Source organism: Salvelinus alpinus, chromosome 21 (genome assembly GCF_045679555.1).
Source record: "Salvelinus alpinus chromosome 21, SLU_Salpinus.1, whole genome shotgun sequence".
Taxonomy (NCBI): Eukaryota; Metazoa; Chordata; class Actinopteri; order Salmoniformes; family Salmonidae; genus Salvelinus; species Salvelinus alpinus.
In genome coordinates this window covers 43,270,233-43,287,258 of record NC_092106.1, presented here as the reverse complement: position 1 = coordinate 43,287,258, position 17,026 = coordinate 43,270,233, and the positions used below count along the sequence as shown (strand labels likewise).

At 43.1% G+C, this 17,026-nt stretch overlaps 1 protein-coding gene across 2 annotated transcripts in view; it reads left to right on the top strand.

Annotated features, from left to right (window-relative positions):
• Positions 1–17,026, top strand: part of LOC139548335 (EH domain-containing protein 2-like) — a 36,930-nt gene that overhangs the window by 11,504 nt on the left and 8,400 nt on the right. Inside the window, exons 4-5 of one of the 2 annotated variants that reach the window (XM_071357953.1) lie at positions 10,229–10,326; positions 12,007–12,230. In XM_071357953.1, the coding sequence (XP_071214054.1) occupies positions 10,229–10,326; positions 12,007–12,230 (322 nt within the window). Of the gene's footprint in view, positions 1–10,228; positions 10,363–12,006; positions 12,231–17,026 lie in introns of both variants that reach the window. The other variant, XM_071357952.1, reaches the window with a different exon arrangement.

Sequence of the window (17,026 nt, the reverse complement as noted above, 5' to 3'; positions counted from 1 at the left end):
ATTGAGTCAAAAGCTTTTTTGAAATCAACAAATCATGAGAAGGCTTTGCCTTTGTTTTGGTTTGTTTGTCAATTAGGGTGTGCAGGGTGCAGTCTGTCGTAAGGTAATTTGGTAAAACCAATTTGACATTTGCGCAGTACAATGTTTTCACTGAGGAAATGTATGAGTCTGCTGTTAATGATAAGGCAGAGGATTTCCCCAAGGCTGCTGTTGCATATCCCACGGAAGTTATTCTCCACTTTGTGGATTGGGGTGATCAGTCCTTGGTTTAAACCATTGGGGAAGATGCCAGAGCTGAGGATGATGTTTAAGAGTTTAAGTATAGCCAATTGGAATTTGTGGTCTGTATATTTTATATTTTTTTTTTAGGATACCATCAACACCACAGGCCTCTTTGGGTTGGAGGGTTTTTATTTAGTCCTGTAGTTCATTCAATGTAATTGGATAATCCAGTGGGTTCTGGTAGTCTTTAATAATTGATTCTAACATTTGTAATTGGTTCTGTGTATGTTTTTGCTATTTATTATTTGTTATAAAGCCAAAAAGATTGGAAAAGTGGTTTATCCATACATCTCCATTTTGGATATTCGTGTTGTTGTTTGTTTAGTGTGTTTGAATTTTCCCAGAAGTGGTTAGATTCTATGGATTCTTCAATTACATTGAGCTGATTTCTGATGTGCTGTTCCTTCTTTTTCCGTAGTGTATTTCTGTATTGTTTTAGTGATTCACCATAGTGAAGGCTCAGGTTTTCTGGGTCTCTATGTTTTGGTTGGATAGGTTTCTCAATTTCTTTCTTAGGTTTTTGCATTCTTCATCAAACCATTTGTCATTGTTTTTCATTTCTTAGGTTGTCTGCTTGACATTTTTAGATTTGACAGGGAAGCTGAAAGGTAAAATATACTATTTAGTCCTTCTACTGGTAAGTTTACACCTTCATTATTACAGTGAAACGTTTTGTCCAGGAAGTTGTCTAAAATGAATTTTATTTGTTGTTGCCTAATTGTTTTTTGGTAGGTTTCCACACTACTTTCCTTCCATCTATAGTATTTCTTAATATTATTCAGTTCCTTTGGATTTGATTCCTCATGATTGCGCATTGCTCTGTTCAGGTAGACTGTGACTTTACTGTGATCTGATAAGGGTAGTAGTGGGCTGATTGTGAACGCTCTGAGAGACTCTGGGTTGAGGTCAGTGATAAAGTAATCTGTTGTACTACTTCCAAGGGACGAGCTGAAGGTGTACCTACCATAGGAGTCTCCTCGAAGCCTACCATTGACTATGTACAGACGCAGGATGTGACAGAGCTGCAAGAGTTGTGACCAACTTTTGTTGGTTGTTTGTCATAGTTGTGTCTAGGGGGGAATATGGGGGAGGGAATTCTGTCACCTCCAGGTAGGTGTTTGACCCCCTGTGTGCTGAGGGTGTCAGGTTCTGGTCCAGTTCTGGCATTTAGGTCGCCACAGACTAGTACATGTCCCTGGGCCTGGAAATGGTTGATCTCCCCCTCTAGGATGGAGAAGCTGTCATTGTTAAAGTATGGGGATTCTATTAGGGGGATATAGGTAGCACACATGAGGACATTTTTCTCTGTTGAGATCATTTCCTTAAAAATTTCTAGGCAAATGTAAAATGTTCCTGTTTTGACTAATTTAATAGTGAGTTCTGCTCTATACCAAATTAGCATGCCCCCTGAGTCTCTTTCCTGTTTTATTCCTGGTAGTGTGGTGGATGGGACTACCAGCTCTCTGTAACCTAGGGGGAAACCAGTGGGTCCATCTCCTCTATACCACCCACCTGGTAGTGTGGTGGATGGGACTACCAGCTCTCTGTAACCTAGGGGGAAACCAGTGGGTCCATCTCCTCTATACCACCCACCTGGTAGTGTGGTGGATGGGACTACCAGCTCTCTGTAACCTAGGGGGAAACCAGTGCGTCCATCTCCTCTATACCACCCACCTGGTAGTGTGGTGGATGGGACTACCAGCTCTCTGTAACCTAGGGGGAAACCAGTGGGTCCGTCTCCTCTACCACCCACCTGGTAGTGTGGTGGATGGGACTACCAGCTCTCTGTAACCTAGAGGGAAACCAGTGGGTCCGTCTCCTCTATACCACCCACCTGGTAGTGTGGTGGATGGGACTACCAGCTCTCTGTAACCTAGGGGGAAACCAGTGGGTCCGTCTCCTCTACCACCCACCTGGTAGTGTGGTGGATGGGACTACCAGCTCTCTGTAACCTGGGGGGAAACCAGTGGGTCCGTCTCCTCTACCACCCACCTGGTAGTGTGGTGGATGGGACTACCAGCTCTCTGTAACCTAGGGGGAAACCAGTGGGTCCGTCTCCTCTACCACCCACCTGGTAGTGTGGTGGATGGGACTACCAGCTCTCTGTAACCTAGGGGGAAACCAGTGGGTCCGTCTCCTCTACCACCCACCTGGTAGTGTGGTGGATGGGACTACCAGCTCTCTGTAACCTAGGGGGAAACCAGTGGGTCCGTCTCCTCTACCACCCACCTGGTAGTGTGGTGGATGGGACTACCAGCTCTCTGTAACCTGGGGGGAAACCAGTGGGTCCGTCTCCTCTACCACCCACCTGGTAGTGTGGTGGATGGGACTACCAGCTCTCTGTAACCTAGGGGGAAACCAGTGGGTCCGTCTCCTCTACCACCCACCTGGTAGTGTGGTGGATGGGACTACCAGCTCTCTGTAACCTAGGGGGAAACCAGTGGGTCCGTCTCCTCTACCACCCACCTGGTAGTGTGGTGGATGGGACTACCAGCTCTCTGTAACCTGGGGGGAAACCAGTGGGTCCGTCTCCTCTACCACCCACCTGGTAGTGTGGTGGATGGGACTACCAGCTCTCTGTAACCTAGGGGGAAACCAGTGGGTCCGTCTCCTCTACCACCCACCTGGTAGTGTGGTGGATGGGACTACCAGCTCTCTGTAACCTAGGGGGAAACCAGTGGGTCCGTCTCCTCTACCACCCACCTGGTAGTGTGGTGGATGGGACTACCAGCTCTCTGTAACCTAGGGGGAAACCAGTGGGTCCGTCTCCTCTACCACCCACCTGGTAGTGTGGTGGATGGGACTACCAGCTCTCTGTAACCTAGGGGGAAACCAGTGGGTCCGTCTCCTCTACCACCCACCTGGTAGTGTGGTGGATGGGACTACCAGCTCTCTGTAACCTAGGGGGAAACCAGTGGGTCCGTCTCCTCTACCACCCACCTGGTAGTGTGGTGGATGGGACTACCAGCTCTCTGTAACCTAGGGGGAAACCAGTGGGTCCGTCTCCTCTACCACCCACCTGGTAGTGTGGTGGATGGGACTACCAGCTCTCTGTAACCTAGGGGGAAACCAGTGGGTCCGTCTCCTCTACCACCCACCTGGTAGTGTGGTGGATGGGACTACCAGCTCTCTGTAACCTAGGGGGAAACCAGTGGGTCCGTCTCCTCTACCACCCACCTGGTAGTGTGGTGGATGGGACTACCAGCTCTCTGTAACCTAGGGGGAAACCAGTGGGTCCGTCTCCTCTACCACCCACCTGGTAGTGTGGTGGATGGGACTACCAGCTCTCTGTAACCTAGGGGGAAACCAGTGCGTCCATCTCCTCTATACCACCCACCTGGTAGTGTGGTGGATGGGACTACCAGCTCTCTGTAACCTAGGGGGAAACCAGTGGGTCCGTCTCCTCTATACCACCCACCTGGTAGTGTGGTGGATGGGACTACCAGCTCTCTGTAACCTAGGGGGAAACCAGTGGGTCCGTCTCCTCTATACCACCCACCTGGTAGTGTGGTGGATGGGACTACCAGCTCTCTGTAACCTAGGGGGAAACCAGTGGGTCCGTCTCCTCTATACCACCCACCTGGTAGTGTGGTGGATGGGACTACCAGCTCTCTGTAACCTAGGGGGAAACCAGTGGGTCCGTCTCCTCTATACCACCCACCTGGTAGTGTGGTGGATGGGACTACCAGCTCTCTGTAACCTAGGGGGAAACCAGTGCGTCCATCTCCTCTATACCACCCACCTGGTAGTGTGGTGGATGGGACTACCAGCTCTCTGTAACCTAGGGGGCAACCAGTGCGTCCATCTCCTCTATACCATGTCTCTTGTAGGATGACAATGTCTGTATTTCTAATTTCTCTGGTGAAGTCCAGGTTCCTGCTCTTTAGGCTAAAGGCAGATGACCTCAGGCCTTGGATATTCCAGGATGAGATAGTGAAGGCTTTGTGTTCCATAAAGTGTCCAATGTTGTTTTCGTGTGGTTTAGGCTTGAACCATGATAGTAGCTGTTTTTCTCTCTACCTCTCTCTCTCTGTTTGCGGCATCCTTCCCGTCCGGTGAAGCGCTGGTCTAGTTAAAGCCATCTTAATCAGGAAGTAGCGGTGTTGTTGTTAGTGGTCGATCATTAGCAGATCGTATTGTTGTGGCTCTGGCACAGGAGACCGTTTTCCTCCAGGAAGCCCAGAGCATTGAGAGCCCTGTTGGAACACAATGAGTCCTGGGCAGGGAGGGGTCCAGTACAGCAGGAATACCACAGTGTAGTCTGCATACCAAATGGCAACCTATTCATTAGTGTACTGCCTTTCAAAAGTAGTGCACTACAGTATATAGAATAGGGTGCCATTTGGGACGTAGCCTTGGTCTGGTTCTTAGATCACGTTTAGCTGTTACCGTGATGATGGCTAATAACCGTGTTCCTACATTATCCACATTCTTTCCATTGATGCTGGACGGGATGGGGCTGGACGGGGTGGGGGTGGGGGGGCCCTTTAGTGGAATGTTGGAAAGCTGCCTTGACTTGAGTAACCTGAGGAGAACCTGTAGGTGACCTATAGATGTTCATTCCTCTAACTTATTCATGTTGTGTTGCTATTGCATTGTGTGATGTAGGGTAGTGTTGTGTTATGTTGTGTCATTGTGGTGTGTTGTGTAGTGTTATTGTCTTGTGGTGTGTTATTGTGTAGTGTGTTGTTTTGTTGTGCTATTGTGGTGTGTTATTGTGTTGTTGTGTAGTGTATTTGTCTTGTGTTGTTGTGTAGTGTTATTGTTATTTTTGATTTATCTTTATTTAACTAGTCAAGTCAGGTACAATGACGGCATACTTGAAAATAAAGGAGAGCCTCACACTCTTGGAGCTCAGATGCGAAAATGTTATGTCCAACTTTTCGACAGCCAAGCTGTCTTCATCAGGGTTTAATCACAAACACTGCGGGATGACTCGTTTATATAGTCTCAAAAGACACACAGGTGTCTGTAATCATGGCCAAGAGTGGCCTAATATCATTGGTTAATTCTCAAATATTAAAATGGCATACAAAGAACAGCATACAAATGGATAGCATACGATCATAGATTCATTTTAGACTACACAAGCTCACAAACAATTACAATGGCAAAGTCACAAACACAAGAATGGCTTCAGATCAAAGTCTACGTTGAGACCGAAGGGAGCAAGGGTCTTTAAGTTAAAGATCCAGGCAGCCTCTCGTTTTAACAATAAATTATCAAGGTCACCCCCTCTCCTAGGGAGGGTGACATGTTCGATACCAATGTAACGCAGAGACGAAATCGAGTGGCCTGCCTCCAAAAAGTGGGCCGTAACTGGGTAAGTCAAGTTTTTGCACCTAATGGTGCTACGATGCTCTGAGATACGTATTTTGAAACTTCTTATGGCTGCAATCCCGTTAACGGGATGATATGACAACAGCCAGTGAAAGTGCAGGGCGCCAAATTCAAACAACAGAAATCTCATAATTAAAATTCCTCAAACATACATGTATCTTATACCATTTTAAAGGTAATCTTGTTGTTAATCCCACCAAAGTGTCCGATTTCAAATAGGCTTTACAGCGAAAGCACCACAAACGATTATGTTAGGTCACCGCAAAATCACAAACAAACACAGTCATTTCTCCAGCCAAAGACAGGAGTTACAAAAAGCAGAAATAGAGATAAAATTAATCACTAACCTTTGATGATCTTCATCAGATGACACTCATAGGACTTCATGTTACACAATACATATATTTTTTGTTCGATAACGTTCATATTTATATCCCTTTCCAACCGGAGAATTCCATTGACTTCAGATGTGGGATGGAACAGAGCTCCCTCTCATGTGAACGCGCATGGTCAGAGCATGGTCAGGTCATGAAAGACCTGACTAATTCCTGTCTCCTTCGGCCCCAATTCACAGTAGAGGCATCATACAAGGTTCTACAGACTGATTTTATCTAGTGGAAGCCGTAGGAAGTGCAAACTCATCCATATCCCACTGTGTATTCAATAGGGTCTTACATTTACATTTACATTTAAGTCATTTAGCAGACGCTCTTATCCAGAGCGTCTTGGTTGAAAATCGACCAACCTCAGAATTCCCACTTCCTGTTTGGATTTTTTCTCAAGTTTTTGCCTGCCATATGAGTTCTGTTATACTCACAGACATCATTCAAACAGTTTTAGAAACTTCAGAGTGTTTTCTATCCAATACGAATAATAATATGCATATATTAGCAACTGGGACTGAGGAGCAGGCAGTTTACTATGGGCACCTCTGTGCACCTTTCATCCAAGCTACTAAATACTGCCCTTGCAGCCATAAGAAGTTAATTCGCGCTTTGTTTTACCCACATAATTTTTTACCACAAGGACAAGTTATAAGATAAATAACTGCCTTAGTGGAGCACGTAATAACACCTTTGATTGGGATCGATTTCCCTGTTTGTGGGTGTTTGAAGGATCTACATTTAGAAGTGCCATTGCATTGAGCACAGCCATTACACTTGTAATTTCCATCCGGTAGGGGCGCAAATAGACGTTGTTCAGGAATTTTTTTATTTTATTTTTATTTCACCTTTATTTAACCAGGTAGGCTAGTTGAGAACAAGTTCTCATTTGCAACTGCGACCTGGCCAAGATAAAGCATAGCAGTGTGAACAGACAACACAGAGTTACACATGGAGTAAACAATAAACAAGTCAATAACATGGTAGAAAAAAAGAGAATCTATATACAATGTGTGCAAACGGCATGAGGTAGGCAATAAATCGAATAATTACAATTTAGCAGATTAACACTGGAGTGATAAATCATCAGATGATCATGTGCAAGAAGAGATACTGGTGTGCAAAAGAGCAGAAAAGTAAATAAATAAAAGCAGTATGGGGGGTGAGGTAGGTAAATTGGGTGGGTAGTTTACAGATGGACTATGTACAGCTGCAGCGATCGGTTAGCTGCTCGGATAGCAGATTTTTAAAGTTGTTGAGGGAGATAAAAGTCTCCAACTTCAGAGATTTTTGCAATTCGTTCCAGTCGCAGGCAGCAGAGAACTGGAAGGAAAGGCGTCCAAATTAGGTTTTGGCTTTAGGGATGATCAGTGAGATACACCTGCTGGAGCGCGTGCTGCGGGTGGGTGTAGCCATCGTGACCAGTGAACTGAGATAAGGCGGCACTTTACCTAGCATAGCCTTGTAGATGACCTGGAGCCAGTGGGTCTGACGACGAACATGTAGCGAGGGCCAGCCGACTAGGGCATACAGGTCGCAGTGGTGGGTCGTATAAGGTGCTTTAGTAACAAAACGAATGGCACTGTGATAAACTGCATCCAGTTTGCTGAGTAGAGTATTGGAAGCTATTTTGTAGATGACATCGCCGAAGTCGAGGATCGGGGTGGTATCTTGGGGTGGTAAATCAGAGTGTACCAATTGGTCTCTGAGATTTCTGCCCCGCAAGAATACGACCAAGGGAAGGTCAGAAAACACATTACCGAGACTATCATCGGATTTTAGAATGTGCCAATGTTTGTGAACGATTCCCTTAATTTGTTCAGAGCGCTTTGAATAGCGGGTAGTTAGAATGCAAGAATGCGTCTTTTTGCAAGACTGCCCTTGAAAAAGGTCATGTTTTGAATTTTCTCAATGGCAATATTAATTTGAACATTTTTGTACCCCCTCTCCTTGAACTTTCCTTGCGTCTCAACCATATTTCTGTCAATCTGATTGTTTTTTGCAAATTCTTTTGATTGGACAGAATTGGCTGAAGGGCAAACTATTTTTCAAGGGAAGTGGGTGACAACTGTCAGCCCTCAACAAACTGTTACGATCAGTAGGTTTCCTGTAAAGATCAGTGTATAGAACATTATCCTCACACAAGATCAGAAGATCAAGAAAAACGGTTTGACGTGTATCAGATTGCATAGTAAATCTCAAATGTTCAGAACAGGAGTTAAGAAAAGCATGGAATGCCTGGAGCTGTTCTGCATCACCCCTCCATAGAACAAAAATATCATCAATGTACCGTTTCCACATAATGATGTTAGGCAAGAAAACATTTTGGAGAGGATTGAAAATGGACTGTTTCTCCATGTAACCCACATACAAATTAGCATAGTTAGGAGCCATGGGGGATCCCATAACAGTACCCTTTGTCTGAATAAAGAAATCATTTAGAAACATGAAGTAGTTGTGTGTGAGTACTATTTCAGCCAATGGTTTAATGCATGGACTGGAAGGTAGATCATCAGGGTCACGTTGCAGAAGAAAATGGCACATAGCTTCAATACCGCCCTCGTGTGGAATATTAGTGTATAACGACTCAACATCAAAAGTAACTAACAAGGTATTCTCAGGGAGAGGATCAAGAGATTCTATGATAGAGATCATACTGCTGGTGTCCTTTAGGAGGGGAGCTGTTCTGAGATCATACTGCTGGTGTCCTTTAGGAGGGGAGCTGTTCTGAGATCATACTGCTGGTGTCCTTTAGGAGGGGAGCTGTTCTGAGATCATACAGCTGGTGTCCTTTAGGAGGGGAGCTGTTCTGCGAGTGGTCTAATAAAAAAGTCAACAAAAGTAGATAGAGGGGCCGTTACTGCGAATAAGGACTGAGGTATCGGATTGTAAATCAAGCAACGCTTGTTTTTCATCCTAAGGTAAATTATGGAAAGATTTGGACTCCTGTTTGTTCTTAAGGAGATGAGCAACATATTTTTCAACAAGTCTGCAATATGTCTCGATAGAGTGACTGTGTTTGGCTGGAGGTATAACATAACTCTTGCTTCTAAAAGGAGTCGGAGTCTGTGCAGGTGAGCAACACACTGGTTCAATAGAAATGTCAGGATTAGGGGAGATAAAGTTTTCCCTTCAACGGATGTTTCTAAAAAACTTAAACATGTCTACCTTCACATCAAAGTCATTGCACTGGGTTGTAGGCACAAAATATAACCCTTTATTAAGCAAGGAGACATGGGCAGGGCTCAATATCTTGCTTGATAAATTAAAGACACTCAGTCCCGTGGGTTCTGGAACCGTGTGAACGGTCTCCTCTGCCTCTGGTAGTCGTTTCTTCTTACCCCGTCGGGTGCGGCATCTCGTCGATGTGCGTGCCTGCGGCCACCTCCGCCCTTCCGTCCGTCCAGTCTCTCGTTGAATAAAAAACTACCACTAGAAGCCGATGAGGCGCTGGTTGTAGAGTGTTGATCAGACGGGGGTGGATTGAAGTAAGCGGCATCCCTCCTGCGTCTGCCATGGAGAGGAGGAGCAGGACCTCTCTTGTCAGGGTTTCTCCAGAAGTAGACTTTATCCTCGGCCTTGTCTTTTTTGTCTCGCCTAAATAGGTGTGCGTTTCTTTTTCTTCTACAATGACGGCATACACCAGTCAAATCCGGATGCCGCTTGGCCAATTGTGCGCCGCCCTTTGAGACTCCCAATCACGGCCGGTTGTGATACAGCCTGGATTCGAACCAGGGACTGCAGTGCCTTAGACTGCTACGCCACTCGGGAGCGTTGTGTGGTTGTGTAGTGTTACTGCATAGTGTTATGTAGTATTGTGTTGTATTAATGTGTTATGTAGTCTTGTGTTATGTTATCGTGTTGTGTTATGTTATTTTGTTGTGTTGTGGTGTTAATGTGTTGTTATTGTGGTGTGTTATTGTGCGTTGTGTTATTGTGCGTTGTGTAATAGTGTTGTCATTGTGTTGTGTTATTGTGCGTTGTGTTATTGTGTAATAGTGTTGTCATTGTGTTGTGTTATTGTGCGTTGTGTTATTGTGTAATAGTGTTGTCATTGTGTTGTGTTATTGTGTAATAGTGTTGTCATTGTGTTGTGTTATTGTGCGTTGTGTTATTGTGTAATAGTGTTGTCATTGTGGTGTTTTTTTGTTGTGCTGGTGTGTATTATTGTGGTGTTTTGATTGTTGTGCATGTCTGCTCCCTTTTCTACTGTCGTGTGATAGGTTACAGTGTGCCCAGCTGCCCAATCAGGTCCTGGAGAGCATTAGCATTATCGACACGCCGGGGATCCTGTCAGGAGCGAAACAGAGGGTGAGCCGAGGTGAGAAGAGCAAGGCTCAGGAGTGGACGGGTCAAGGTGAGGAGAGAGTAGAAGTAGGCGATCACAGAGACACACCTGGTCAAGTCTCTCGTCTGTATGTCGTCATCATCATCATCATCAGCTAAAACAACTAGCCTTCATCCTTCCTCGTCCCACCTGACCAGGCTAACCCTGTGACTGACCTCCATGTACTGTCTGAGGAAAGGAGACAGGGAGATAGGACGAGGCAACTCTCTGGGGTAAGGAGAGAAGCGATGAGAGAGAGAAAGGCAGCGCTCTGGAGAGTTGTTCAGATTCCTCCACCACATCTTGAAAGACACACAGACAAAGACACACACTCACAGATAAAGACACACACAGATAAAACCACACACAAAGACACACACAGATAAAGACACACACACACACACACACACACACACACACACACACACACACACACACACACACACACACACACACACACACACACACACACACACACACACACAGATATAGACACACACCGATAAAACCACACACAGACACACACACACAGGTAGATAAAGACACACACACAAAGAGACACACACACAGGTAGATAAAGACACACACACAAAGACACACACACACACACACACACACACACACACACACACACACACACACACACACACACACACACACACACACAGAGAGATAAAGACACACACAGATAACCACACACAAAGACACACACAGGTAGATAAAGACACACACACAGATAAAGACACACACAGACACACACAGATAGAGACACACACACACACACACACACACAGATAAAGACACACACACACAGATAAATCCACACACACACACAGATAAAGACACACACAGACACACACAGATAGAGACACACACAGATAGAGACACACACAGATAGAGACACACACAGATAGAGACACAGATATATAAAGACACACACACAGATATATAAAGACACACACACAGATATATAAAGACACACACACACAGATAGATAAAGACACCCTCCCTTCCCATCTCTTCCTCCACCCTCCCTTCCCATCTCTTCCTCCACCCTCCCTTCCCATCTCTTCCTCCACCCTTCCCATCTCTTCCTCCACCCTTCCCTTCCCATCTCTTCCTCCACCCTTCCCTTCCCATCTCTTCCTCCACCCTTCCCATCTCTTCCTCCACCCTCCCTTCCCTTCTCTTCCTCCACCCTCCCTTCCCATCTCTTCCTCCACCCTCCCTTCCCATCTCTTCCTCCACCCTCCCTTCCCATCTCTTCCTCCACCCTCCCTTCCCATCTCTTCCTCCACCCTCCCTTCCCATCTCTTCCTCCACCCTCCCTTCCCATCTCTTCCTCCACCCTCCCTTCCCATCTCTTCCTCCACCCTCCCTTCCCATCTCTTCCTCCACCCTCCCTTCCCATCTCTTCCTCCACCCTTCCCTTCCCATCTCTTCCTCCACCCTTCTCCTTCCTTCTCATCCCTCCTCCACCCTTTGTCCAACTTCATTGTGTATTACAGTTCAATGTGTATTACAAAAACATTCATTATTTCTTTCAGCATATTTTTTTGTTCTCAGCATGTTGCAAATCTAAAAATGTAAGACTCATCTATTTTTCACTATAATCTATGAATCATCTGACAGACCCTCTCTGTGTTCCCTGACCCTAACCCCAACACTCTTCAGGCTATGACTTCCCAGCGGTGCTGCGATGGTTTGCAGAGCGCGTTGACCGCATCATCCTCCTGTTCGACGCCCACAAGTTGGAGATCAGTGATGAGTTCTCCGAAGCCATCGGAGCGCTGCGGGGTAATGAGGAGAAACTGCGTGTCGTCCTGAACAAGGCTGACATGGTGGGAACACAACAGTTGATGAGAATCTACGGCGCTCTAATGTGGTCTCTGGGAAAGGTGAGAGGAGACTGACCTTTATTTATCCCCAAGGGAAATGACTTTCCTACAGTCATAGTAAAAACAATACAGACCTATACACAGTGGTGACCCGTCATTCAGGGCAGGTCAACCGTAGCTTTGATTGGACTGATCATGTCAACATCTTACTTTCAAAATCTTAGCTAGCGGTCATCATCATGAATCAAGTCGACAATCTACTGGCAAAATCTTTTCAATCCTTGTCATACGAAGAGAAATTATGAAGAGATATTATAGATAAAACGTACCGGTGCTCATTGGCCATTGGACAAACATTACAAAACAAGTTGGAAATTGCAAATTCAACAATGAGTGGTTTGGAAGGAATCAGTGGCTAACTGCAAGCGTTGCAAAGAAATCACTAACCTGTTATTCAGTGGAGAGGGTGTGTGGTCCAAGTCTGGGTTTAAGGGTCTCTTTTCCAAGCTTAAAAGGATAAACATTCAACACCATGGGACAAAAAAGGTTGAATACATTGGCCAATCCAGCATGACTTCTGCCAAGTTCAAAACAACTGGAAACTCGGAACTGGGAAATCTCAGACTTCAGTGAGTTCAAGAAAAAAATGAGCTCCTCCTGGGAAAATACGTTTTGAACAGTCATCCAACTCGGTATTCCAAGTCGTGAACTCTGGCCTCTTTCTAGAGCTCTGATCTGAAGATCACTGACGTTATGATTCAACCTTGTTTTCTTCAGTTTCCAGTTGTCTTGAAAGCACCATAAATCCAGAGAATGCCAGACTTTGATGACAAAATTTGCCCACAAAGGACCGCCACACCACCTTCTTGTTCAAGTGAGCACAGCACAACAAGGGGAGTCCAAAAATGTATTTTATGCTGCTGCATAAATGATGTAATATGCCAGGGAGATATGAAGGGGGATACCTAGTCAGTTGTACAACTGAATGCATTCAACTGACATGTGTCTTCCGAATTTAACACCACAAACAGTACTGTAGCTGAGAAAGTAATACTAAGTGTATGTTGTGTAGTAAGCTGTTAGTACAGGCATGGTCCTTGGAGGCCTGATTGGTGTCACACTTTTCCCCCATCCCTAGCAAACACAGCTGATTTAAAGATCATGATTAGTTGATTATTGGAGTCAGGTGTGTTAGAGGCTGGGGAAAAAGTGTGACACCAATCAGGCCCCCGAGGACTGGAGTTGCCCAGGGCTGTGTTAGTAGCTCATGTGCCTCACCCTAATAATTTAGTTCCTTTCCCCCTCAGAACTTAGCCTACTGTTCTGACTTGGTGGTGCACATGTAGCCTGTTTAAGAAAATGTTATCATCGAATATTGTAAGAGCTTTCATTGTCTGCTTATATGCCCCCTTTATTTATCATACGGTTCTGACTTGGTGTACAGAGAGAATACTCTAAGAACGGCCTATGTTCTGAATTCTGTCGCAGTGCATTTAAAAAGTGCTGAACAAATAGTTATATTGACTACGTCTGTCTCAGCTCGCTCATTAATGTCTTATTCGAAATGACGGATTGCCTCTTGTCCGCTTGTCGTCCCTTTATGCCATAGTTTGTACATCTCAACTGTCTGTAGAAACCACATTTGTTTAACAAGTCAGCCATATCAGCTATGTTTATTAAAAGGCAGTAAATGAGGCTGAATGAACTGTTTCCCTGCCAGACAAGGCTCCAGGTGTAGCAGTGGTAAGGATTCACTCCATGGTGCTGAAAAGAAAGCTCTGCTGTTGGGACAGCATTATGTAGGCTTTGTGATCACTGTTTGTCACCGCTATAGTGCAATGAATGTATTGTGTTGTGTAGTGTCTTTGCTGGCATCTAAAACATATTTTGGGAGTTTGCCCCACCAAGATTTAAATGGTAAAATTGCCACTGCCAATACATAGTCAAAACAATCACTAAACAATACATATTCACCCAGTTCCTTCAGAAAGTGTTCAAACCCCTTGACGTTTTCCACATTGTGTCACAGCCTGAGGTTGTTGTGTCACCTAAACACAATACCCCATAATGTCAAAGTGGAATTATGTTCTTAGATATTTTTACAAATTAATAAACAATGAAAAGCTGAAAAGTCTTGAGTCAATTAGTATTCAAACCCCTTTGTTATGGCAACCCTATATACGTTCAGGAGTAAAAATTTGCTTAAACAAGTAACATAATAAGTTGCATGGACTCACTCTGTGTGCAATAATAGTGTTTAACATGATTTTTGAATGACTACCTCATCTCTGTACCACACAAATACAATTATCGGTAAGGTCCCTCAGTCAAGCAGTGAATTTCTAACACAGATTCAACCACAAAGACCAGGGAGGTTTTCCAACGCCTCGCAAAGAAGGGCACCTAAAAAATAGCAGATATTGAATATCCCTGTGAGCATGGTGAAATTATTAATTACACTTTGGATAAGGGGGGTTATACGAAGCTAACATATGGAATTATTGCTATTTGATTTTGAATTGAAGGACCCCTTTAGGTATAAAAAATATATATACTTTTTTGGGGGGGGGGGTGAAACATTGCATTTGGCCTTACTGCTATTAGCCAATAGAAACACATTGAATTTGGCCTTACTGCTATTAGCCAATAGAAACACATTGAATTTGGCCTTACTGCTATTAGCCAATAGAAACACATTGAATTTGGCCTTACTGCTATTAGCCCATAGAAACACATTGAATTTGGCCTTACTGCTATTAGCCCATAGAAACACATTGAATTTGGCCTTACTGCTATTAGCCAATAGAAACACATTGAATTTGGCCTTACTGCTATTAGCCAATAGAAACACATTGAATTTGGCCTTACTGCTATTAGCCAATAGAAACACATTGAATTTGGCCTTACTGCTATTAGCCAATAGAAACACATTGAATTTGGCCTTACTGCTATTAGCCAATAGAAACACATTGAATTTGGCCTTACTGCTATTAGCCCATAGAAACACATTGAATTTGGCCTTACTGCTATTAGCCCATAGAAACACATTGAATTTGGCCTTACTGCTATTAGCCAATAGAAACACATTGAATTTGGCCTTACTGCTATTAGCCAATAGAAACACATTGAATTTGGCCTTACTGCTATTAGCCAATAGAAACACATTGAATTTGGCCTTACTGCTATTAGCCAATAGAAACACATTGAATTTGGCCTTACTGCTATTAGCCAATAGAAACACATTGAATTTGGCCTTACTGCTATTAGCCAATAGAAACACATTGAATTTGGCCTTACTGCTATTAGCCAATAGAAACACATTGAATTTGGCCTTACTGCTATTAGCCAATAGAAACACATTGAATTTGGCCTTACTGCTATTAGCCAATAGAAACACATTGAATTTGGCCTTACTGCTATTAGCCAATAGAAACACATTGAATTTGGCCTTACTGCTATTAGCCAATAGAAACACATTGAATTTGGCCTTACTGCTATTAGCCAATAGAAACACATTGAATTTGGCCTTACTGCTATTAGCCAATAGTAACACATTGAATTTGGCCTTACTGCTATTAGCCAATAGAAACACATTGAATTTGGCCTTACTGCTATTAGCCAATAGTAACACATTGAATTTGGCCTTACTGCTATTAGCCAATAGTAACACATTGAATTTGGCCTTACTGCTATTAGCCCATAGAAACACATTGAATTTGGCCTTACTGCTATTAGCCAATAGAAACATGGAAAAACAAATAGTAAAAGAATAGATCAAAAGGAAGTGTGTTTTAAAGTTGTTTGTCCTTCAGTATATCTGAGAGATATTATAAAGATCAGTATATCTGAGAGATATTATAAAGATCAGTATATCTGAGAGATATTATAAAGATCAGTATATCTGAGAGATATTATAAAGATCAGTATATCTGAGAGATATTATAAAGATCAGTATATCTGAGAGATATTATAAAGATCAGTATATCTGAGAGATATTATAAAGATCAGTATATCTGAGAGATATTATAAAGATCAGTATATCTGAGAGATATTATAAAGATCAGTATATCTGAGAGATATTATAAAGATCAGTATATCTGAGAGATATTATAAAGATCAGTATATCTGAGAGATATTATAAAGATCAGTATATCTGAGAGATATTATAAAGATCAGTATATCTGAGAGATATTATAAAGATCAGTATATCTGAGAGATATTATAAAGATCAGTATATCTGAGAGATATTATAAAGATCAGTATATCTGAGAGATATTATAAAGATCAGTATATCTGAGAGATATTATAAAGATCAGTATATCTGAGAGATATTATAAAGATCAGTATATCTGAGAGATATTATAAAGATCAGTATATCTGAGAGATATTATAAAGATCAGTATATCTGAGAGATATTATAAAGATCAGTATATCTGAGAGATATTATAAAGATCAGTATATCTGAGAGATATTATAAAGATCAGTATATCTGAGAGATATTATAAAGATCAGTATATCTGAGAGATATTATAAAGATCAGTATATCTGAGAGATATTATAAAGATCAGTATATCTGAGAGATATTATAAAGATCAGTATATCTGAGAGATATTATAAAGATCAGTATATCTGAGAGATATTATAAAGATCAGTATATCTGAGAGATATTATAAAGATCAGTATATCTGAGAGATATTATAAAGATCAGTATATCTGAGAGATATTATAAAGATCAGTATATCTGAGAGATATTATAAAGATCAGTATATCTGAGAGATATTATAAAGATCAGTATATCTGAGAGATATTATAAAGATCAGTATATCTGAGAGATATTATAAAGATCAGTATATCTG